This window comes from Sapajus apella, unplaced genomic scaffold, assembly GCF_009761245.1.
Source record: "Sapajus apella isolate SASKATOON/1434 unplaced genomic scaffold, GSC_monkey_1.0 scaffold58, whole genome shotgun sequence".
Classification (NCBI taxonomy): domain Eukaryota; kingdom Metazoa; phylum Chordata; class Mammalia; order Primates; family Cebidae; genus Sapajus; species Sapajus apella.
In genome coordinates this window covers 960961-987776 of record NW_022436998.1, presented here as the reverse complement: position 1 = coordinate 987776, position 26816 = coordinate 960961, and the positions used below count along the sequence as shown (strand labels likewise).

At 38.1% G+C, this 26816-nt stretch overlaps 1 protein-coding gene across 1 annotated transcript in view; it reads left to right on the top strand.

Annotated features, from left to right (window-relative positions):
* LOC116528426 (cytochrome P450 2C19) overlaps positions 1-26816 on the top strand; it is an 87776-nt gene that overhangs the window by 58053 nt on the left and 2907 nt on the right. Inside the window, exons 7-8 of the mRNA XM_032245654.1 lie at positions 15741-15928; positions 26383-26524. Coding sequence (XP_032101545.1) covers positions 15741-15928; positions 26383-26524 — 330 coding nt within the window. The remainder of the gene's footprint in view (positions 1-15740; positions 15929-26382; positions 26525-26816) is intronic.

The window sequence follows — 26816 nt, the reverse complement described above, 5'->3', positions numbered from 1 at the left end:
CCCCATCTCTACTAAAAATACAAAGCTTAGTGAGGAATGATGGCACACAGCTGTAATCTCAGCTACTTAGAAGGCTGAGGCATGGGAATCGAATAAATCTGGAAGGCAGAGATTGTAGTGTGCCAAGATTGTGCCACTGCACACCAGCCTGGATGACAGAGTGAGATTTTGTCTCAGAAAAAAAAAGCGAAAGAAAAAAAGTAAAGAAAAAAGCGACATCTTTGCACAGTAGAGGAAGATAACTGAGAGAAATGAAGACAACATGGCAGTAGCAAAAGCAATAGAGCTCTGGTCCAGTGTGTCTGGATTTCATGGGCAATGATTTATGGCAGGAAGAGACAACATAAATTGGCCTGGGATTGCATGTTGGTTTTATTATGAAAAGGCCATTTTGAACAGCAAGTATATTCTTGAAGATAACTTTTCTCATACTCAAAATTTCAGGTTAAAATACTGGGGTAGGGAAAGTGGAAACTCTCCTTATTGAAGCATAAATGATAATCCTAGAAATGTAGTGAGGTTGCCTGAGAGAATTTCTAGTCTGATAAGTATTCTAAAAAGTTAGATTCATAAGAAAGATGATTCTGTTTACTAGAAGAGGTACCTAAAGAATGCTCCATTTAGGCAGAAGATGTACCTGAGACAGTTTCCATGAAATTGGTGTTGGACAAAATGAGTATTTTTGAGGGGGGGGTGCCGATAATTTTATCTTTTATGAACAACTTTACTTTAGAAATTTACTTTTAAATACTTTTGGTTGTGCTGCAGATAAGAAATATCTCCCCCCACCAGCCCTCGCCGTGTCAGTATCCCCCATTGGAATGACAATAACCTAATTACAAGTAAGAATTAGGCCCTTTTTTGAACAGTTATTAGCCTATAGAGTCCTAGAAGATTTTTTTCAACTTTTATTATAGATCAAAGAGTACACATACAGGTTACATGGGTAAGTTGTGTAACACTGAGACTTGGGGTCCCAACCATTCCATCACACTTACAGTAAGCGTAGTACCCAACAGATGTTTCTCCAGCCCACATCCTCTACCTCCCTCCCCCATCTAGTGATCCTCAGTGTCTATTGTTCCCCTCTTTAGATTCATGTGTATTTTATGTTTATCTCCCACTTATAAGTGAGAACATGTGGTATTTGGTTTTCTGTTCTTGTATTAGGTTGCTTAGAATAATTGCCTCCTGTTCCATCTATATTGCTGCAAAAGATATGATTTGTGTTATTTTCTATGGCTGCATAGTATTCCATGGTGCATGTATTTGTCTGTTCTCATGTTCCTAATAAAGCCATACCTGAGACTGGGTAATTTATAAAGAAAATAGTTTTAATAGACTCTCAATTCCACATAGATGGAAAGGCCTCACAATAAGTCTCTGATGGAGACTTATTCACTATCATGAGAACAGCATGGGAAAGGCCTGTCCCCATGATTAAATTACCTCCCATTGTGTCCCTCCCATGATATGTGGGAATTATGGGAGCTACAATTCAAGATGAGATTTGGGTGGGGACACAGCCTAACCATATCAGTGTGTATTAGTCATATTTTCTTTATACATTCCACTGTTGATGGGCCCTTAAGTTGATTCCATTTCTTTGCTATTGTGAATAGTACTACATTGAACATATTGGTTTGTGTGTATTTTTGATAAAATACATAGTTTTTTGGGGAGCATATACTCAATAGTGGGATTGCTGGATCAACTGGTAGTTCTATTTTAAGTTCTTTCAAAAATATCCAAACTGTTTTCCACAGTGGCTGAACTAGTTTGCATACCCACCAACAGTGTAAAAGCATTTTCTTTTCTCTATACCTCACCAATATGTGTTGTTTTGGGCTTTTTAATATTAATAATTGCCAGTCTGACTGGTGTGAGATGATACCTCATTGTGACTTTGATTTGCATTTTTCTGATGATTAGTGATGTTGAGCATTTTTTCATGTTTTTGGCTGCTTGTATGTCATGTTTTGAGAAGCGTCTGTTCACGTCCTTTGCCCATTTTTGGATGAATTTTTTTTTTTGTTGTTTGCGTGTGGATTTGTTTAAGTTCTTTTATAGATTTTGGATATTAGACATTTAGATCCTTTAAGGTAGGAAGAGTACAGGAAATAAACAAATTTAACAAATTTCGAAAACACAGAGAGAAAATGGAGGAATGATAAATCTGTACAGAGAGGATAAACTTGTAACCAAAAAGTCAGAGGAAGAAAATTTAAGGAGCCTGGATCCAAGATGGCCGTTTAGGAACAGCTCAGGATTGCAGCTCCCAGTGAAAGCGCAGAGGGTGAGTGGACGCCGCGTTTTTATTGCCCACAGACTAGGAAATTCCCGGGCAGAGGAGCTCCACGGTCGCCAGCGCGGCTGTTTCGGCCAGCGCGGCCGTACCGGCCGGGGCCGCTGCTTTGCCCCGCGCGGCTGCTTTGTCCGCGCCCCGGAGCCGCGGTTCTCCGTACTAAATACACCGGTCCGGGGGCCCTTTTGGCTGGCGATTGGAGCCACGGGAAGTCGCCCATACGCTGGTTCAAAAAGGGGACTGAGCAGAGAACCAGGACAGTAGATTCCAGGGCAAAAAAAAAAAAAAAAGCGCCACAAACCTCAGTGCCGCTGTTTAAGCCAGCGCAGAGAGTGGCCACAGGGGAAAACAAACAGACCCCGGTGCCTCTTCAACAGGCGACTGGAACACCAACTTAAGGCTGTGAGGCAGGGAGCCAGGCGATCAGGCTCGGCTGGCCCCACCCCCACAAAAGAACAGCAACCAGAAACTCTGGATTGAGAGTTTCACAGCAAGCGCAGCTGAACCCGGGACGGTCCAGCTCTGTGGGGGAGGGGCGTCCGCCATTTCCGAGGCAGCCCGCCGTTGCCAAGGCAACCCGCCATTGCTGAGGCAGCCCGCCGTTGCCAAGGCAACCCGCCACAGCAGAGACTCCACCCCAACAGAGGCGGGCCACCATCCCCAAAGCAGTTCTAACTACACCCATATAATCAGGACTGCAGGAAAGTTCACTCGGCAGCGGGGCGCAGCCCACAGCAGCTCAGCAAAGCTGCCATAGGCCGACAGTGACTAGGCGGCCTCCTTGCTGGGCTGCGTACGTCTGAAGGAAAAAAAAAAAGAAGGCGGCAGCATAACAGAAACTCATAAATAAAGCCCTAAATCCCTGGGACAGAGCACCTGGGAACAAAAAGCAGTTTATGAGTTCAGCTGCAGCAGACCTAAAAGTACCTGCCCAGCAGCTCTGAATGAACAACAACAGAGCTCACAACTCACCATTTGAGCTCCTATAAAGAAAAGACCGTCTCCTCAAGCAGCTCCCTGACCCCTATATATCCAAAAAGACACCTCATAAAAGAGAGATCAGATTGACACTAGGCGGGTATCCGTCTGGGACAAAGATAGCAGAAGAAGAAAACTGGTAACAACCCTTGCTGTTCAACAGCTGCTGCAGGTGAATCCCAGGCAAGCAGGGCCTGGAGTGAGCCTCAGCAGACCTACAGCAGAGGGGCCAGACTGTCAGAAGGAAAACCAAGAAACAGAAATAACCTCATCATCAACAAACAGAACGTCAATCTGAAAGATTTGAGACCCAATCTGAAAGCCAGCAACTACAAAGTCGACAGGTGGATAAATCCTTAAGGATGGGAAGAAACCGGCGCAAAAAGGATGAAAACACCCGAAACCAGAACACCTCTCCTCCTAAAAGGGATCACAACTCCTCACCAGCAAGGGAACAAGGTTGGATGGAGAACGAGTGTGATGAAATGACAGAATCAGAATTCAGAAGGTGGGTAGTAAGAAACTTCTGTGAACTTAAAGAACATGTTCTAACCAAATGCAAAGAAACTAAGAACCTTGAAAAAAGAATGGACGAAATGCTAACAAGAATGGACAAAATAGAAAGGAATATAAGTGAATTGATGGAGCTGAAAAATGCAACACGAGAACTTCGTGAAGCATGCACAAGTATCAACAGCCGAAAGGACCAAGCAGAAGAAAGGATATCAGAGGTCGAAGATCAACTCAATGAAATAAAACGGGAAGGCAAGACTGGAGAAAAAAGGGTAAAAAGGAATGAACAAAGTCTCCAAGAAATGTGGGACTATGTGAAAAGACCTAATCTACGTTTGATAGGCGTACCTGAATGTGACGAAGAGAATGAATCCAAGCTGGAAAATACTCTTCAGGATATTATCCAGGAAAACTTCCCCAACCTAGCAAGGCAGGCAAACATTCAAGTCCAGGAAATACAGAGAACACCACAAAGATATTCGTCAAGAAGAGCAACCCCAAGGCACGTAATCGTCAGATTCACCAGGGTCGAAATGAAGGAGAAAATACTAAGGGCAGCCAGAGAGAAAGGTCGGGTTACCCATAAAGGGAAGCCCATCAGACTCACAGCAGATCTCTCAGCAGAAACCCTACAAGCTAGAAGAGAGTGGGGGCCAATATTCAACATCCTTAAAGAAAAGAACTTTCAACCCAGAATCTCCTATCCAGCCAAACTAAGCTTCATAAGTGAAGGAAAAATAAAATCCTTTGGGAACATGCAAGTACTCAGAGATTTCGTCACCACCAGGCCAGCTCTACAAGAGCTCCTGAAAGAGGCTCTACACATATAAAGGAACAACAAGTACCAGCTCAACTAAAGGGCAAAACAGCCAGCTAGCACCAAAATGGCAGTATCAAATTCACACATAACAATATTAACCCTAAATGTAAATGGACTAAATGCCCCAGTCAAAAGACACAGACTGGCAAATTGGATAAAAAGACAAAAGCCATCAGTGTGCTGTATCCAGGAAACCCATCTCACATGCAAGGATACACAAAGGCTCAAAATAAAGGGATGGAGGAAGATTTACCAAGCAAATGGAGAGCAAAAAAAAGCAGGAGTTGCAATTCTCATCTCTGATAAATTAGACTTTAAAGCAACAAAGATCATAAGAGACAAAGAGGGACATTACATAATGGTAAAAGGATCAATGCAACAAGAAGAGCTAACGATCCTAAATATATATGCACCCAATACAGGAGCACCCAGATACATAAGGCAAGTTCTTAATGACTTACAAAGAGACTTAGACTCCCACACAATAATAGTGGGAGACTTTAACACCCCATTGTCAATATTAGACAGATCAACCAGACAGAAAATTAACAAGGATATCCAGGACTTGAACTCAGACCTGGACCAAGCAAAACTAATAGACATTTACAGAACTCTCCACCCCAAATCCACAGAATAAACATTCTTCTCAGCACTACATCACACCTACTCTAAAATTGACCACATAAGTGGGAGTAAATCACTCCTCAGCAAATGCAAAAGAACAGAAATCATAACAATCAGTCTCTCAGACCACAGTGCAATCAAGTTAGAGCTCAGAATTCAAAAACTAACTCAGAACCGCACAGCTTCATGGAAACTGAACAACTTGCTCTTGAATGTTGACTGGATAAACAATGAAATGAAGGCAGAAATAAAGATGTTCTTCGAAACCAACGAGAATGAAGACACAACATACCAGAATCTCTGGGACACATTTAAAGCAGTCTCTAGAGGAAAATATATAGCAATAAGTGCCCACATGAGAAACAAGGAGAGATCAAAAATTGACACCCTATCGTCAAAACTGAAAGAGCTAGAGGAGCAAGATCAAAAAAACTCAAAGTCTAGCAGAAGACAAGAAATAGCTAAGATCAGAGCAGAACTGAAGGAGATAGAGACACAAAAAACCCTCCAAAAAATCAGTAAATCCAGGAGCTGGTTTTTCGAAAAGATCAACAAAATAGACAGACCACTAGCCAGATTAATAAAAAAGAAAAGAGAGAATAACCAAATTGATGCAATAAAAAACGATAAAGGGGATATCACCACAGATTCCACAGAAATTCAAACCATCATCAGAGATTATTACAAACAACTCTATGCACACAAACTAATAAACCTGGAAGAAATGGATAAATTCCTGGACACTTGCCTCCTGCCAAGCCTAAACCAGGAAGAAGCCAAAACCCTGAACAGACCCATAACAAGGTCTGAAGTTGAGGCAGCAATTAAGAGCTTACCACCCAAAAAAAGCCCAGGTCCAGATGGGTTCACAGCTGAATTCTACCAGACATACAAAGAGGAGCTGGTACCATTTCTTTTGAAACTATTCCAAACAATACAAAAAGAGGGAATTCTTCCCAAATCATTTTATGAGACCAACATCATCCTGATTCCAAAACCCGGCAGAGACTCAACAAGAAAAGAAAACTACAGGCCAATATCTATGATGAACATAGATGCAAAAATCTTCAATAAAATACTGACAAGCCGATTGCAACAGCACATCAAAAAGCTTATCCACCATGATCAAGTAGGCTTCATCCCGGGGATGCAAGGCTGGTTCAACATACGCAAGTCTATAAACGTAATTCACCACATAAACAGAACCAAAGACAAAAACCACATGATTATCTCAATTGATGCAGAGAAGGCCTTTGACAAAATTCAACAGCCCTTTATGCCAAAAACACTCAATAAGCTAGGTATCAATGGAACGTATCTCAAAATAATAAAAGCTATTTATGACAAACCAACAGCCAATATCATACTGAATGGGCAAAAACTGGAAGCATTCCCCTTGAAATGTGGCACCAGACAAGGATGCCCTCTCTCACCACTGCTATTCAATATAGTATTAGAAGTTCTAGCCAGAGCAATCAGGCAAGAAAAAGAAATAAAGGGCATTCAAATAGGAAAGGAGGAAGTCAAATTTTCTCTATTTGCAGACGACATGATTGTATATCTAGAAGACCCCATCGTCTCAGCCCCAAACCTCCTGAAACTGATAAGCAACTTCAGCAAAGTCTCAGGATACAAAATCAATGTGCAAAAATCACATGCATTCCTATACACCAGTAACAGACTTAAAGAGAGCCAAATCAAGAACAAACTTCCATTCACAATTGCCACAAAGAGAATAAAATACCTAGGAATACAACTAACAAGGAATGTAAAGGACCTCTTCAAAGAGAACTACAAGCCACTGCTCAATGAAATAAGAGAGGACACAAACAGATGGAGAAACATCCCATGTTCATGGTTAGGAAGAATCAATATCGTGAAAATGGCCATACTGCCCAAAGTAATTTACAGATTCAATGCTATCCCCATCAAGCTACCAATGACCTTCTTTGCAGAACTGGAAAAAACCACCTTAAACTTCATATGGAACCAAAAGAGAGCCCGCATAGCCAAGTCAATTCTAAGCAAAAAGAACAAAGCGGGGGGCATCACACTACCAGACTTCAAACTATACTACAAGGCTACAGTAATCAAAACAGCATGGTACTGGTACCAAAACAGAGATATAGACCAATGGAACAGAACAGAGGTCTCGGAGGCAACACAACCTATCTACAACCATCTGATCTTTGACAAACCAGTCAAAAACAAGCAATGGGGAAAGGATTCCCTGTTCAATAAATGGTGTTGGTAAAGCTGGCTAGCCATGTGCAGAAAGCAGAAACTGGACCCCTTCCTGACACCTTACACTAAAATTAACTCCAGATGGATTAAAGACTTAAACATAAGACCTAACACCATAAAAACCCTAGAAGAAAATCTAGGCAAAACCATTCAGGACGTAGGTGTAGGCAAGGACTTCATGACCAAAACGCCAAACGCATTGACAACAAAAGCCAAAATAGACAAATGGGACCTAATAAAACTCCACAGCTTCTGCACAGCAAAAGAAACAATCATTAGAGTGAATCAGCAACCAACAGATTGGGAAAAAATTTTTGCAGTTTACCCATCTGACAAAGGGCTGATATCCAAAATTTACAAAGAACTAAAGCAGATTTACAAGAAAAAAACTAACAAGCCCATTCAAAAGTGGGCAAAGGATATGAACAGACACTTCTCAAAAGAAGACATACGTGAGGCCAACAAACATATGAAAAAATGCTCATCATCACTGGTCATCAGAGAAATGCAAATCAAAACTACACTGAGATACCATCTCACGCCGGTTAGAATGGCGATCATTAAAAAATCTGGAGACAACAGATGCTGGAGAGGATGTGGAGAAATAGGAACACTTTTGCACTGTTGGTGGGAGTGTAAATTAGTTCAACCATTGTGGACGACACTGTGGCGATTCCTCAAGGACCTAGAAATAGAAATTCCATTTGACCCAGCAGTCCCATTACTGGGTATATATCCAAAGGATTACAAATCCTTCTACTATAAGGACACGTGCACACGAATGTTCATTGCAGCACTGTTTACAATAGCAAAGACCTGGAACCACCCCAAATGCCCATCGACGATAGACTGGATAGGGAAAATGTGGCACATATACACCATGGAATATTATGCAGCCATCAAAAACGATGAGTTTGGGTCCTTTGTAGGGACATGGATGAACCTGGAAACCATCATTCTCAGCAAACTGACAGAAGAGCAGAAGATCAAACACCGCATGTTCTCACTCATAGGCGGGTGTTGAACAATGAGAACACATGGACACAGGGAGGGGAGCACTACACACTGGGGTGAGTTGGGGGGAAATAGGGGAGGGACGGTGGGGGTTGGGAAGCTGGGGAGAGATAGCAAGGGGAGAAACGCCAGATGTAGGTGATGGGGAGGAAGGCAGCAAATCACACTGCCACGTGTGTTCCTATGCAACAATTTTGCATGTTCTTCACATGTACCCCAAAACCTAAAATGCAATAAAATAAATAAATGGGAAAAAAAAAAGAATATTTAATAAGGAGGAAAAGCTAATCAGTGTCCCTAAAATCCCCCCAATATTTGTATTTGGAAGTACCAAGGGTCAAAGATGGTGGAGAACAAGGCTGGAAAAGGAGGCTCTTCCTACCTAGGTTTCCTCCACAACTCTTTTCATCAGGTAACTGATTTTCTCCTATAAGAAAAAAGAGGCTCACTCTTTAGAGAAACTGAGCTTAAGAAGCCATGTGCTCAGGAACACAGCACAGTGCCAGAAAAGGCATGAGGTGTAGGCCAGAAAGGTAGATTTGATATGGGCCCACTCCTTGAATTCAAAGACTCTTAGCTGTTTTATTCATCTCGTGTCCTAAAATTCAGCAGCTATCTTTATTCTACAGAAAAGGAACTGATCTAGAGAAATGACATTTTTCTTTTGCCATCTTAACAGAAAATTCTCTTCAATGTCCAACAGCATATGACATGAAAATATACACTGCTAGCCACAGGGTCATGGAATTTCAGGACACCAGAATTAAAGGGAAAAATCACAAAAACTTTCATAGGTTTACCAGGTCATGTTGAACAAATTAGGATTCAGAATTTTCAAGAGGAAATGTTAATATTATCTTGTGCGTTAATAGAAATAGGGTGTTTTCAGACTTGTACGTTTGCCAAAAGTTTTATGTTCTATTTTTCCTTTCTCAGAAAAATATTGGATAATGTGCTTTATTCAAATGTCTGAAACCTAGTTAGAGAAAGTCCTGAACTCCAGCTATCAGGTGACTTCACATAGGAGAATGAGAGTGTCGGGGAAGCTGTCTATCACCAGGTCTAGAAAATATCTACTTCAGAATGAATCTGGTGGATAGTTCAGAAATGAGAGGAGACAACAGAAACAAAAGAGTTGTGACAGATTTTATGAGAGTTCCCAATAATTAAAAAAGGAATTTCAAACACCTGCCTGAACGTTTGTAATAATTCTATTTTGGAAAACAGAAAATCACAAATTGAAATGAAGAGACGTGGTTAAATTTAAGAAAGTACTAAAAATAAAATGCAATCACAGCAGTCTCACCAGAGAACCGTATTTGTCTAGTCAGAATAATGTAAGCAATAAATACTGTTACCATAAAAACTGCCATCTAAATATATTCTGGAAAAAGGAGTTTGGAAAAAGTTAGTGTGTCTATCTGAGGGTGTGTTCAAATATGAAGTGAAGATGGAGATTAACATTCTCATCTCTCATAATAAAAAATTATTAAATATAATCTATAAAAATAAGTAAATAGAAGCAGAGATTCTTTAGAAATGTGAATTTATTTTCAGAAAAAGCTGGCAGAATGTTCAAAGTGGTATGTTTGGAAAGTGTGAGACTAAAGAGAATGCTATTGCAAATTGCAACCACACACACACACACACACACACACACACACACACACAGATGCACAAATACACAGTCATATATGCATAAATCTGATGGTATAATTTAATGTTTAAACAACATACATTATTTTGATATAAAATTAATTCCTAGTATTTTCCACGACAGTAAATTCATGACTAAATTATATGCTTACTTTATGTTTACATTTTATTATTTTTATTTGTATTAGTTATCATGTATACTAATGCATTGTATGTACAACTTGATCTTTTTTCCTTTTTTAATTTTTATGGGTACATAGTAGTTATATATTAATATGCTTGTGGGGTGCGTGAGATGTTTTGATACAGGCATGCAGTGTGAAATAAGCATATCATGGAGAATGGGTTATTTATCCCCTCAAGCACTTATTCTTTGAGTTACAAGCAATTCAATTACACTCTTTAAGTTATTTTAAAATGTATTAGTTATTATTGATTATAGTCACCCTGCTGTGCTGTCAAATAGTAGGTCTTATTCATCCCCATCTCCCCTCCCACCCCCACTACTTTTTTGAGTCTCTGATAATCATCCTTCTACACTTTATGTCCATTAGTTCAATTCTTTTATTTTTAGATCTCACAAATAAATGAGAACATGCTACGTTTGTCATTCTGGGCCTGGCTTATTTCACTTAACATAATGAACTCCAGTTTCATTCATGTTTCAAATGACTGAATCTCATTTTTTTTATGGCTGAATATAACTACATTATGTATATTTACAACAATTTCTTTATCCGTTTGTCTGTTGATGGATATTTAGGTTGTTTCCAAATCTTGGCTATTGGAAACAGTGCAGCAACAAACATAAGAGTGCAGATGTCTCTTTGATATACTTATTTCCTTTTTTGGGGGTATATACCCAGCAGTAGGGCTACTGGATAATATGGTAGCTTTATTTTTAGTTTTTTGAGAAACATTCAAACAGCTCTCCATAGTGGTCATACTGATTTACATTCTCACCAACATTGTATGAGGATCCACTTATCTCTACATCCTCACTGGCGTTTGTTATTGCGCTTTCTTTTGGATATAAGCCATTTTAACTGGAGTGAGATGACATCTCACTGTAGATTTGATGATCAGTGGTGTTGATCACCTTTTCATGTGCCTGTTAGCCATTTATATGTCTTCTTTTGAGAGTCATCTATTCAAATCTTTTGTCCACTTTTGGATTGGATTATTAGGTCTTTTTTCTATAGAGTTGCTTGAGTTCCTTATATATTCTGGTTATTAATCTCTTGTCAGATGAGTAGTGTGTAAATATTTTCCTCCATTCTGTGGGTTGTCTCTTCCCTTTGTTGATTATATATTTTGCTGTGCAGATTTGATGTGATCCCATTTGTCCATGTTTGCTTTGAATGCCTGAGCTTGTGGGATATTGCTCAAGAAATTTTTGCCTAGACCAATGTCCTGGATATTTTCCCTAGGGTTTTCCTATAGTAGTTTCACAGTTTGAGGTCTTATATTTAAGTTTTTAATCCATTTTATTTGATTTTTGTATATGGCAAGAGATGAGTCCAGTTTCATCCTCCTGTGTAGTATATTAAATTTTCCCAAGACGAATTTTCAAATTTATTAAAGAGACTGCCTTTCCCCTAATGTATATTCTTGGCATCTGTGTGAGTCTGTTCTCATGCTTCTAATAAAGCCATATGCAAGACTGGGTAATTTATAGAGAAAAGAAGTTTAATTAACTCACAGTTTCACGTGGCTGGGGAGGCATCACAATCATGGTGGAAGGCAAATGAGGAGCAAATAAATTCACATCTTACATGGCGGCAGGCAGAGAGCTTTGCAGGGGAACTCCTATTTATAAAACCATCAGGTCTTATGAGACTCAGTCACTACTACAAGAACAGTATGGGGGAATCCACTCCCATGATTTAATTATCCCCACCTGGCCTCGCTTTTGACGTGTGGGAATTGCTACAATTCAAGATGAGATTTCTGGTTTGTTCACAGCCAAACCAAATCAGCACTTTTGTCAAAAATGAGTTCACTCTAGGTGTGTGAAATTGTTTCTGGATTCTCTATTCTGTTCCATTGGTACATGTGTCTGTTTTTATGTCAATACCATGCTGTTTTAGTTATTGTAGCTTTGTAGTATAATTTGAAGTGAGATAGTGCGATTCCTCCAGTTCTGTTCTTTTTGCTTAAGATAGTTTTGACTATTCTAAGTGTTTTCTGGGTCCATATAAATTCTAGGAGTTATTTTTTCTATTTCTGTAAAGAATGCTGTTGGTATTTTGATAGAGATTTTATTAAATCTGTAGATTTTTTTGGTAGTATAAACATTTTAGGAATATTGATTTTTTCAATCCATGAACATGAAATATTTTTTCATTTGTTGTGTCCTCTTAAATTTCTTTCCTCAGAGTTTTGTAGTTTTCATTATAGAGATTTTTTCAGTTCTTTGGTTAATTCATAGGTATTTAATTTTATGTATGGCTATTGTAAATTGGATTACTTTTAAAATTTCTTTTTCTCTTTGTCACTGTTGACATATAACAACACTACTGATTTTTATGTTGACTTTATATCCTTAAATTTTACTGAATTTGTTCATCAGTTATAATAGTTACCTTGTGGAATCTTTAGGGTTTTCCTAGTATAAGTTTCTATCATTTGCACACAAGGATATTTTGACTTCTTCCTTTCCAATTTGGATAGCCTTTATATTTTTCTCTTGTCTGATTCCTCCTACTAAATCATCTAGTACTGTGATGAATAACAATGATGACCATTAGTATCATTGTTGTGTTCCCAATCTTAGAGGCAAGGCATTCAGCTTTCACCGTTCAGTACAGTACTAGTTGTGGGTCTGTCATATAGCATTTTTACATTGAGGTATGTTCCTTCTATCTCAAGAATTTTTTTTTTTTTTTTTTTTTTTTTTTTTTTTACAAATTTTTATCATGAAGCAATGTTGAATTTTATCAAATACCTTTACAGCATCAACTGAAATGATTATATGGTTTGAACATGTTGAACCATTCTTGCATCCCAGAGATACATCTCAATTGATCATTATGAGTGACCTTTCTACTGTATTGTTGAATTTGGTTTGGTAACATTTTGTTGAGGATTTTTACACAGTATCCATCAGGTATATTGGCCTGTATATTTTCTTTTTTTGATGTGTCTTAGTCTGATTTTGGTATCAGAGTAATACTGGCCTCATAGAATGAGTTTGGAAGTACTTTCCTCTTCTCTATTTTTTTTTTTTTTTTTGGAATAGTTTGAGTGGGATTGGTATCTTCTTTAAATATTTGGTAAAATTCAGCAGTGAAGCCATCCAGTCTTGGAGTTTTCTTTACTGGGATGCTTTTTATTACGGGTTTGATCTTGGTACACGTCATTGCATGTTCAGGTTTTTTGTTTCATACTGGTTCAATCTCAATAGATCATATTTGTCTAGGGATCTGTTCATTTCATCTAGATTTTCCAATATTTGGCATATAAATTGCTCACAATAACCAATAATTATTCTTTGAATTTTTGCAGCATCAGTTGTAATGCCTCCTTTTTTATTTCTGTTTTTATTTATTTGAATATACTCTGTTTCTTTTCTTAGTCTGGCTCAAGTTTTGTCAATTTTGTTTAACTTCTCAAAAAAGCAACTTTTTGTTTCATTGATCTTTTGTTTTCTTCATTTAAATTTTATTTATTTCTGCTCTGATCTTCTTTACTTCTTCTACTAATTTTGTGTTTAATTTGCTTTTGCTTTTCTAGTTCTTTAGGATGCATATTTAGATTGTTTATTGGAAAATTTTCTTCATTTTTGATGTAAGCTCTTATAGCTGTAAACTGCCCTCTTAGTTCTGATATTTCTGTAGTCCCTAGGTCTTGGTATGTTGTGTTTCCATTATCACTTGTTTCAAGAAAATTTTCAATTTCCTTTTTAATCTCTTCATGGGCCCACTGGCCATTCATGAACATACTGTCTAATTTCCATTGATTTGTGTAGTTTCAAAAATCCCTCTTGTTATTGATTGCTAGTTTTTATTACGTTGTGGTCAGAAAAGATGCTTGATATTATTTCAGTTTCTTTGTATGTTTTTTTAAAAAATGTATTTGTTATACTTTAAGTTCTGGTGTACATGTGCAGAATGTGCAGGTTTGTTACATAGGTATACACGTGCCATAGTGGTTTGCTGCATCCATCACCCTGTCATCTATATTAAGTATTTCTCCTAATGCTATCACTTCCCAACCCTCCCACCCCCTGCTATCTCTCCTATAAACCCCCTTCCTGGTATGGAATGTTCCCCTTCCTGTGTCCATGTGTTCTCATTGTTCAACACCCATTTATGAGTGAGAACATGTGGTGTTTGGTTTTCTGTTCTTGTGTCAGTTTGCTGAGAGTGATAGTTTTCAGATTTATCCATGTCCCTGCAAAGGACACAAACTCATCCTTTTTTATGGCTGCATAGTATTCCATGGTGTATATGTGCCATATTTTCTTTATCCAGTCTATCATTGATGGCATTTAGGTTGGTTCCAAGTCTTTGCTATTGTGAACAGTGCCACAATAAATATACATGTGTATGTGTCTTTATAGTAGAATGATTTATAATCCTTTGGGTATATACCCAGTAATGGGATTGCTGGGTCAAATGATATTTCTAGTTCTAGATCCTTGAGGAATCACCACACTGTCTTCTTGTTCTGTGACCTGACATATGGTCAATTCTTGATTGTTATTAATTCTTGATTTTTATCAATAATTGACAACATGGACATAATGTGCTGTGGAAAAGAATGTGTATTCTGTACCAGTTGAGTAAAATATTCTGCAAATGTCTATTAGATCAATTTGGTCTATGGTGCAGATGAATTTCAATGTTTCCTTGTTGATTTTCTATCTGGAGGGTCAGCCATTAGTGTATTGGGACCTATCTCTCTCTAGTTCTAATTATATTTCTTTTCTATATCTGGGTGCTCCATTGTTGGTTGCATATATATTTAAAATTGTTCCATCCACTTGCCAAGCTGACTGCTTTATCACCAATAGTGATCTTTATCTCTTCTTATAAATTTTATCTTGAAATCTATTTTGTCTGCTTTAAATATAGTAACTCCTATTCTTTTTTTTTCATTTCTATTGGCATGCACTCTCTCATTTCATTCTTTTATTTTCAGAGTATGTGTCTCTTTATGAGTGAAGTATGTTTTTTTTAGAAAACAGATTAATGGTTCTTGTTTCTTCATCCAATAATTTTATGTCTTTTGATTGGAGATTTTAGTCCATTTACATTCAATATTATTATTGATAGGTAAGGACTTACTCCTGTTTTCTGGATTTCTATTCCTTCTTTCATTCCTTCCTATATTCCTTTATTGAACATACTTTTCTCTGCTTATATGTGAACAGATTTTTCTTAATACCAAGTTTATGGCACAGTAACACAATTGTGCATCTGTAACAGTTCTTCTGTTTAAGTTTATATACACTTTTAGCACCATAATTTAAATTTATAATAACGTTTGGATACCTTCATCATGATTTGTGTACTCCTGAATTGCTACAACAAATGTGCTATTTTCCTCCTTTTCCATCAGTTCTTACTTGTGTCTTATCAGCTAAAGTCCAGGAAGAGATTGAACGTGTGGTTGGCAGAAACCGGAGACCTTGCATGCAGGACAGGGGCCACATGCCCTACACAGATGCTGTGGTGCATGAGGTCCAGAGATACATTGACCTCATCCCCACCAACCTGCCCCATGCAGTGACCAGTGACGTTCAATTCAGAAACTACCTCATTCCCAAGGTAAGTTTGTTTCTCCTACACTCTCTTATACTCCATGTTCTTGAAGTCCCCAAATTCAGAGTATGATTCTTAATCTTGACCATTACAGGGTGAAAGAAATGCATAACTCATATATGTGGCAGTTTAATTGGACTTTCTATTGTTTCCTGTTTGGGGCTATAAAGGTTTGTAACAGGTCTTAGTGCCTGGCAGTGTGTGTTTTCCAGGTTTATTCTCCTTCTTCAAGATTGTTTTGGCTACTCTTAGGTGGCTGGAATTTCTGTCAGGGCAACATGAAATTTATAGATCAGTTTGGAAAGAACCGACATGTTGACACACTGAGCATTTCCTTTCCTGAATATAATTATGCTTCCAGTTTATTTGGGCTTTCTTAATTTTCCCAGTAATGTTGTGATTTTGCCATGGCTTGCAAACCTTTGTTTTTTTCCAAGATAATTAATATTTTTTGTGGTTATAAATTTATAAAATGCCTTTTGATTTATTTGTACTTGGTATATTGGAACATAATTAGCTTCTATCATCTGATAACCTTAATCTATCAACTTTGCTAAATTTGCTAATCACTGTTCATAATTTATCTCTAGCTTCATTGAAATTTATATATACATTATACTGTATTTGGATTATTATTTTTTATTTTCCAATTCTCATGGGCTGAATGTCACACTTTGTAGGAGAATGTTTAATAGAATTGGTGATAGTGGGCATTTTTGTTTCTCATTTCTAATCTGCAGAAAGGAGTCGAAGTTTTATATTTCAATACTGAGAATGGTGCTTAAAGTAGATTTTGGTAGATATTCTTTATCAGATTAGGGAACTTTGCCCTCATATATATATATTTGCCCACACACACACACACACACACACACACACACACACACGTGTGTGTGTGTGTGTGTGTGTTTTTCATAATTGTGTGTAAAATCTTATCAAATCCATTCTCTGCATCTATTTATATAGTTGTGTGTTAGTCCATTTCCATTGCTATAAAGGAATATCTTAGGCTGGGTAATTTATAAATGAAAGAGGTTTAGTTTGACACATAGTTCTGCAGGCAGTGCAAAAGGCACGACATGGACATCTCCTAGTGAGGGCCTCAGGTAGCTTCCAATCATGGGAGAAAGTGAAGGGGAAGCAAGCATGGCACATGGCAAGAGCGGGGAGCAGGAGATAAAGGAGTAGAAGTGACTTTAAACAAATAGCTCATGTGTGAACTAACAGAATAAGAGCTCACTTATTATCATGGGAAGGGTTTTAAGCCACTCAGGAGGGATTCATCCCATGTCCCAAATACCTCCCACCAGACCCCACCTCTGACATTGGGAATCACATTTTAATATGAGATTTGAAGAGGAAAAATATCCACACAATATCAGATTAGATATATTGGCCCCACATTCCTTACTAAATAGAAAGCATGAACATAGAGATGAAGTCATTTTCTTCATATTGTTTAAGACTTCTGTGTTTACATTCACAAGAGATTTTGTTTGAAATTTTCTTTCTCAGAATTTTCAAAATTTTGATATCAAGATTATGCCAGCCTTATAAAACTAGGTGAGAAACATTTCCTAATGTAAGTCTGTTTTTATTGCCTTCTCCTCTCCCAACTTTTCTTCTTATGATCACTTATTTGTAGCTTTGAAATACCTGATAACTTTGGGTTAAATACCAGATGTTATATGTAAGAAAGTTCAGAATTTCGGAGGATGTTTATATTCTTCAAAGAAAGATTCATTCCTCTCCCGTAGGCAGTCATAATGACATGACACTTGTCATGATTCAGAATTGGACATAATGTGAACTCAGTCAAAAACTGACTGTCAGTGTTTTCTTAGCTCTCTGAGATTCACCTACCTCTGGAGACTTGAGCTCAATATTTGTCTTGGCAGTTTTACAATGCCTTCTATCACATGGTTTCTGTATTCATCCAGACACTCTGGTTGCCATCTCAAACCTACTTTTTCCAATTAAACCGAGACATATTATTAGTAAAATTAAAAGTAATATTACTGAAAGTTGTATTTTCAAAGGGAAAAATCAATGAGATTGGTAAAGTTGCAATTACTAATGTCATTTTTTGAAGAAGACAGAATTGATAATTTACTGAGAGATTATGGGGCTTACCCTAATGGTCATTGATTTTGTACAAGAGTTGACTTCAATGCACTCTGTTTTCACAAACACAGGTGATAACCAGGAGAAGACTTTTGTTTCTCAAAATTAGTGTCTGAGGGTAATAGTAATGAAACTTGCTTCTTGAGAAATATACTGCAGAATCAGGCAGGAGTTGCCAGTCTCCCCCATCCACTGCATCAGCTTTGGTGACCTGATGGAGGGAAATGCTGCATCTGATGAACTTCTTCATTCACCCATCTTCAGGGCAGCTCATGCTGTGTCTAGTGTCTTTTGAGCCCTGAGAACCCAGAACCCAAGGGAATTACCCACTGAATCCCTTCTTCATTGGACAGCCCAGTACAGAAAAATGCAGCACTATGTGGCCAATTCTACCATCTTTACAAATCAGATAAATGAGTTCTGCTACAGACTGAATTCACTTATGTAGGTGGAGATAATAGTCTGAGACAGATGTTGGCAAACTGTTTCTGTAGTGGGCCAAATAGTAAACATTTCAGGTTTTTCAGGCCATGGGGTTTCTGCTGCACTTCTTGAGATCTGTTACTGTAGCACAAAATCAGCCATAGACAATATGCAAATAAATGAGGATTAATATGTTCCAATATTTATAGGAAAAAATGTAAATTTCCTATAAAATTTTGTCTCTAAAATGTTATTTATTATTTGCATTTGTTCAATTTAAATACTTTTAGCTCACATACTATACAAAAACAAGTGGCAGGATGGACTTGTGCAGGGAGTATTGTTTATTGATGCCCAATATAAGACATTCCTGTCCAATAGAATTTTCTGCAAAGATGTGTGATTGATTTGTGCTTTCGTGTCCTATTTAAAGAATATTTGTCAGCACAAGATTCCAAAGATTGATTTTTAACTTCCCCAGAATTTTTTGTTTAGCTCTTATATTTAGATCAATGACATGTTTCAAATTAATTTTTATTTGTAGTATGGAGTAATAGTGGTCATGCTTCAAAGTCTGTAATTAAATGTTATTCAAGTAACATTTGTTGAAATAAATCTGCTTTGGTATCTTAAAACATTTTAATATAGTATTTGTTTATAAATATTCAAGGTAATATTTTTAAAAACAAAATTATGGACTTCATTTATATGAAAACTTAGAGGGTAAAATTTTCCCTCAACTTTGTATTATAAAATTTTTTAAAATAAATAACATTACACAAATATATGTATATATACATATGGCAGTGTCTATATATATCTACTTTGATATCCGTTCATCCTTCTATCTATACCTCAGTACTGCACTGTGTATAGCCCAATAACAATGGTATTCTTCTACCTAATAATTATAGCATTCATACTATGGAGTTATTCATACAATAATATTATTTAATAAACAGGTTATATTTAAAATTTCCCAATATTTTTAAGAATATTTAATCACTTTTTTAAAAAATTCATTCTCCAGTCAAGAAACAGGCACATAATTTTGTCATCTTGTCATTTTAATCTCCTGTAATCAAGAACAGTTCAATTTATCTGTTTCCTTTCAGTATGTTGATCTCTGCAAAAAGTTGAGTCCATTGGTTGTTTAAATTTTCCTGGGGCTGGTTTTCTATAATTGTTTTCTAGATTTTATATTCCAATTATGATTTTGTCAAAAAAAACTACATAGTGCTTTGAATATTCTACTGAATCACAGTTATGATTTTGGCAAGAAAACTACATAGTGCTTTGAATATTCTTTTTTTTTGATATTTCCCATTTATTTATTTTATTGCATTTTAGGTTTTGGGGTACATGTGAAGAACATGCAAAATTGTTGCATAGGAACACACGTGGCAGTGTGATTTGCTGCCTTCCTCCCCATCACCTACATCTGGCATTTCTCCCCCTGCTATCCCTCCCCAGCTCCCCACCCCCCACTGTCCCTCCCCTATTTCCCCCCAACTGACCCCAGTGTGTAGTGCTCCCCTCCCTGTGTCCATGTGCTCTCATCGTTCAACACCCGCCTATGAGTGAGAACATGCAGTGTTTGATCTTCTGCTTTTCTGTCAGTTTGCTGAGAATGATGGTTTCCAGGTTCATCCATGTCCCCACAAAGGACCCAAACTCATCGTTTTTGATGACTGCATAATATTCCATGGTGTATATACGCCACATTTTCCCTATCCAGTCTATTGTCGATGGGCATTTGGGTTGGTTCCAGGTCTTTGCTATTGTAAACAGTGCTGCAATGAACATTCGGGTACACGTGTCCTTATAGTAGAACGATTTGTAATCCTTTGGATATATACCCAGTAATGGGATTGCTGGGTCAAATGGAATTTCTATTTCTAGGTCCTTGAGGAATCGCCACACTGTCTTCCACAATGGTTGAACTAATTTACACTCCCACCAACAGTGCAAAAGTGTTCCTACTTCTCCACATCCTCTCCAGCATCTGCTGTCTCCAGATTTTTTAATGTTCGCCATTCTTACCGGCGTGAGATGGTATCTCAATGTAGTTTTGATTTGCATTTCTCTTATGACCAGTGATGATGAGCATTTTTTCATATGTTTGTTGGCCTCACGTATGTCTTCTTTTGTAAAGTGTCTGTTCATATCCTTTGCCCACTTTTGAATGGGCTTGTTAGTTTTTTTCTTGTAAATCTGCTTTAGTTCTTTGCAAATTTTGGATATCAGCCCTTTGTCAGATGGGTAAACTGCAAAAATTTTTTCCCAATCTGTTGGTTGCCGATTCACTCTAATGATGGTTTCTTTTGCTGTGCAGAAGCTGTGGAGTTTTATTAGGTCCCATTTGTCTATTTTGGCTTTTGTTGTCAATGCGTTTGGCGTTTTGGTCATGAAGTCCTTGCCTACACCTACGTCCTGAATGGTTTTGCCTAGATTTTCTTCTAGGGTTTTTATGGTGTTAGGTCTTATGTTTACGCCTTTAATCCATCTGGAGTTAATTTTCATGTAAGGTGTCAGGAAGGGGTCCAGTTTCTGCTTTCTGCACATGGCTAGCCAGCTTTACCAACACCATTTATTGAACAGGGAATCCTTTCCCCATTGCTTGTTTTTGTCTGGTTTGTCAAAGATCAGATATGTTGTAGATATATGTAGATATGTAGATATGTTGTGTTGCCTCTGAGACCTCTGTTCTATTCCATTGGTCTATATCTCTGTTTTGGTAGCAGTACCATGCTGTTTTGATTACTGTAGCCTTGTAGTATAGTTTGAAGTCTGGTAGTGTGATGCCCCCCGCTTTGTTCTTTTTGCTTAGAATTGACTTGGCTGTGCGGGCTCTCTTTTGGCTCCATATGAAGTTTAAGGTGGTTTTTTCCAGTTCTGCAAAGAAGGTCATTGGTAGCTTGATGGGGATAGCATTGAATCTGTAAATTACTTTGGGCAGTATGGCCATTTTCACGATATTGATTCTTCCTAACCATGAACATGGAATGTTTCTCCATCTGTTTGTGTCTTCTCTTATTTCGTTGAGCAGTGGCTTGTAGTTCTCCTTGAAGAGGTCCTTTACATTCCTTGTTAGTTGTATTCCTAGGTATTTTATTCTCTTTGTGGCAATTGTGAATGGCAGTTTGTTCTTGATTTGGCTCTCTTTAAGTCTGTTATTGGTGTGTAGGAATGCATGTGATTTTTGCACATTGATTTTGTATCCTGAGACTTTGCTGAAGTTGCTTATCAGTTTCAGGAGGTTTGGGGCTGAGACGATGGGGTCTTCTAGATATACAATCATGTCGTCTGCAAATAGAGACAATTTGACTTCCTCCTTTCCTATTTGAATGCCCTTTATTTCTTTTTCTTGCCTGATTGCTCTGGCTAGAACTTCTAATACTATATTGAATAGCAGTGGTGAGAGCGGGCATCCTTGTCTGGTGCCACATTTCAAGGGGAATGCTTCCAGTTTTTGCCCATTCAGTATGATATTGGCTGTTGGTTTGTCATAAATAGCTTTTATTATTTTGAGATACGTTCCATTGATACCTAGCTTATTGAGTGTTTTTGGCATAAAGGGCTGTTGAATTTTGTCAAAGGCCTTCTCTGCATCAATTGAGATAATCATGTGGTTTTTGTCTTTGGTTCTGTTTATGTGGTGAATTACGTTTATAGACTTGCGTATGTTGAACCAGCCTTGCATCCCCGGGATGAAGCCTACTTGATCATGGTGGATAAGCTTTTTGATGTGCTGTTGCAATCGGCTTGTCAGTATTTTCTTGAAGATTTTTGCATCTATGTTCATCATGGATATTGGCCTGAAGTTTTCTTTTCTTGTTGAGTCTCTGCCGGGTTTTGGAATCAGGATGATGTTGGTCTCATAAAATGATTTGGGAAGAATTCCCTCTTTTTGTATTGTTTGGAATAGTTTCAGAAGAAATGGTACCAGCTCCTCTTTGTATGTCTGGTAGAATTCAGCTGTGAACCCATCTGGACCTGGGCTTTTTTTGGGTGGTAAGCTCTTAATTGCTGCCTCAACTTCAGACCTTGTTATGGGTCTGTTCAGGGTTTCGGCTTCTTCCTGGTTTAGGCTTGGGAGGAGGCAAGTGTCCAGGAATTTATCCATTTCTTCCAGGTTTATTCGTTTGTGTGCATAGAGTTGTTTGTAATAATCTCTGATGATGGTTTGAATTTCTGTGGAATCTGTGGTGATATCCCCTTTATCATTTTTTATTGCATCAATTTGGTTATTCTCTCTTTTCTTTTTTATTAATCTGGCTAGTGGTCTGTCTATTTTGTTGATCTTTTCAAAAAACCAGCTCCTGGATTTATTGATTTTTTGAAGGTTTTTTTTGTGTCTCTATCTGCTTCAGTTCTGCTCTGATCTTAGCTATTTCTTGTCTTCTGCTAGACTTTGAGTTTTTTTGATCTTGCTCCTCTAACTCTTTCAATTTTGACGATAGGGTGTCAATTTTTGATCTCTCCTTGTTTCTCATGTGGGCACTTATTGCTATATATTTTCCTCTAGAGACTGCTTTAAATGTGTCCCAGAGATTCTGGTATGTTGTGTCTTCATTCTCGTTGGTTTCAAAGAACATCTTTATTTCTGCCTTCATTTCATTGTTTATCCAGTCAACATTCAAGAGCAAGTTGTTCAGTTTCCATGAAGCTGTGCGGTTCTGAGTTAGTTTTTGAATTCTGAGCTCTAACTTGATTGCACTGTGGTCTGAGAGACTGATTGTTATGATTTCTGTTCTTTTGCATTTGCTGAGGAGTGATTTACTCCCACTTATGTGGTCAATTTTAGAGTAGGTGTGATGTAGTGCTGAGAAGAATGTTTATTCTGTGGATTTGGGGTGGAGAGTTCTGTAAATGTCTATTAGTTTTGCTTGGTCCAGGTCTGAGTTCAAGTCCTGGATATCCTTGTTAATTTTCTGTCTGGTTGATCTGTCTAATGTTGACAATGGGGTGTTAAAGTCTCCCACTATTATTGTGTGGGAGTCTATGTCTCTTTGTAAGTCATTAAGAACTTGCCTTATGTATCTGGGTGCTCCTATATTGGGTGCATATATATTTAGGATCATTAGCTCTTCTTGTTGCATTGATCCTTTTACCATTATGTAATGTCCCTCTTTGTCTCTTATGATCTTTGTTGCTTTAAAGTCTAATTTATCAGAGATGAGAATTGCAACTCCTGCTTTTTTTTGCTCTCCATTTGCTTGGTAAATCTTCCTCCATCCCTTTATTTTGAGCCTTTGTGTATCCTTGCATGTGAGATGGGTTTCCTGGATACAGCACACCGATGGGTTTTGGCTTTTTATCCAATTTGCCAGTCTGTGTCTTTTGATTGGGGCATTTAGTCCATTTACATTTAGGGTTAATATTGTTATGTGTGAATTTGATACTGCCATTTTGGTGCTAGCTGGCTGTTTTGCCCTTTAGTTGAGCTGGTACTTGTTGTTCCTTTATATGTGTAGAGCCTCTTTCAGGAGCTCTTGTAGAGCTGGCCTGGTGGTGACGAAATCTCTGAGTACTTGCATGTTCCCAAAGGATTTTATTTTTCCTTCACTTATGAAGCTTAGTTTGGCTGGATAGGAGATTCTGGGTTGAAAGTTCTTTTCTTTAAGGATGTTGAATATTGGCCCCCACTCTCTTCTGGCTTGTAGGGTTTCTGCTGAGAGATCTGCTGTGAGTCTGATGGGCTTCCCTTTATGGGTAACCCGACCTTTCTCTCTGGCTGCCCTTAGTATTTTCTCCTTCATTTCGACCCTGGTGAATCTGACGATTATGTGCCTTGGGGTTGCTCTTCTTGACGAATATCTTTGTGGTGTTCTCTGTATTTCCTGGACTTGAATGTTTGCCTGCCTTGCTAGGTTGGGGAAGTTTTCCTGGATAATATCCTGAAGAGCATTTTCCAGCTTGGATTCATTCTCTTCGTCGCATTTGGGTATGCCTATCAAACGTAGATTAGGTCTTTTCACATAGTCCCACATTTCTTGGAGACTTTGTTCATTCCTTTTTACCGTTTTTTCTCCAGTGTTGCCTTCCCGTTTTATTTCATTGAGTTGATCTTCAACCTCTGATATCCTTTCTTCTGCTTGGTCCTTTCGGCTGTTGATGCTTGTGCATGCTTCACGAAGTTCTCGTGTTGCATTTTTCAGCTCCATCAATTCACTTATATTCCTTTCTATTTTGTCCATTCTTGTTAGCATTTCGTCAAATCTTTTTTCAAGGTTCTTAGTTTCTTTGCATTTGGTTAGAACATGTTCTTTAAGTTCACAGAAGTTTCTTACTACCCACCTTCTGAAGTCTGATTCTGTCATTTCATCACACTCGTTCTCCATCCAACCTTGTTCCTTTGCTGGTGAGGAGTTGTGATCCCTTTTAGGAGGAGAGGTGTTCTGGTTTCGGGTGTTTTGATCCTTTTTGCGCTGGCTTCTTCCCATCTTTAAGGATTTATCCACCTGTCGACTTTGTAGTTGCTGGCTTTCAGATTGGGTCTCAAATCTTTCAGATTGACATTCTGTTTGTTGATGATGAGGTTATTTCTGTTTCTTGGTTTTCCTTCTGACAGTCTGGCCCCCCTGCTGTAGGTCTGCTGAGGTTCACTCCAGGCCCTGCTTTCCTGGGGTTCACCTGCAGCAGCTGCTGAACAGCAAGGGTTGTTACCAGTTTTCTTCTTCTGCTATCTTTGTCCCAGAAGGATACCCGCCTAGTGTCAATCTGATCTCTCTTTTATGAGGTGTCTTTTTGGATATATAGGGGTCAGGGAGCTGCTTGAGGAGACGGTCTCTTCTTTATAGGAGCTCAAATGGTGAGCTGCGAGCTCTGTTGTTGTTCATTCAGAGCTGCTAGGCAGGCACTTTTAGGTCTGCTGCAGCAGAACTCATAAACTGCTTTTTGTTCCCAGGTGCTCTGTCCCAGGGATTTAGGGCTTTATTTATGAGTTTCCGTTATGCTACCGCCTTCTTTTTTTTTTTTTTTCCTTCAGACCTGCCCAGCCCAGCAAGGAGGCAGCCTCGTGCTTTGAATATTCTACTGAATCACGGTAGAATCACAGTAGAATATAATGTCACCTATGTCATTTTTGGTTACGCTAAGATCCTCACCCAATAAGTTGGAATCTGCCAGATCTCTCCATGGAAGAGATTCTGCTTTTTATGTGTAAATGATAAAAATTGATGGCATCGTACTTTTAGACTGAACACCTTGCTTCCCAAGTCACACATCCAATAGTTTTATCTTTCATTAATGATCCTTGCCTAATCTGTTGATCTTGACCTGAATGGTTACAAAAAGGTAATTTTTAAAATTTCATCATTTCTTCTGTATTTTTAAGCTAGAATTAACCTGTAATGAATATCTCTCCCATAACTTTAAATGAAGACAGACAAACTGCATGGCAATGACAAACACTCAATAGTTTTATACTTGTGACTATACTTGTTACCATCCCAGATGATGTCATTTAAAACCCAATCATATGTTTACTCACAAATGCCTTGTGAACAGATAGTCTGGCCATTTTCCGTGTCGACAGGGACTTCAACTTTAACTCATACTCTGCACATAAGATTTGTGAAAACTGAAGTGTTGGAATATAATAGCAAGTGTAGACAGCCACTAACATCTAAGCTTAATGGAAAGGAGAACAGATTCAGAAGGTGGCACCCAAGTACCCAAGTACTCAGGGCTTCAAATGTGATTGCAGGGCACATTAGCAAGATTATTGTCACTGGCTTTAAGCTCATGCCTTTTCTTACTTGGTCTATCTGTCTTGGAATGGTACAGAGCTTCTTTGGAATGGCATTTCTTCATCTATCATTCAAAAGATTTAACTATGTGATTACCACTGTTTCTCCAACCTTCATGACTTCTTTATAGTTCAGTTCATCTATGTCTCTTGTTTCTAGGGCACAACCATATTAACTTCCCTGACTTCTGTGCTACATGACAACAAAGAATTTCCCAACCCAGAGAAGTTTGACCCTCATCATTTTCTGGATGAAGGAGGCAATTTTAAGAAAAGTAACTACTTCATGCCTTTCTCAACAGGTAATATAAATTGATTCCCTTGTGTTTCAGGTTACAAGGTAACTTTTTGGATCAGTTGGAACTTACATGTGCCTCCTCTGCAGCAGTACAATTACTCTTTGTACATGATAAAGAACACTGTTCTGAATGCCCATGTGCTCCCCAATCATCATACATCCTCATTTTTGGGCCAGGTTAGTGGGCTTTGGGGAATTAATCCAATTATTCCAAATTGAGAAAGCTGAAGTATAGGTTGGTTGAATTCTGCCTCTAGATACACCACTGAGGTACCTAAAAACTCCTCCTAGAAGAT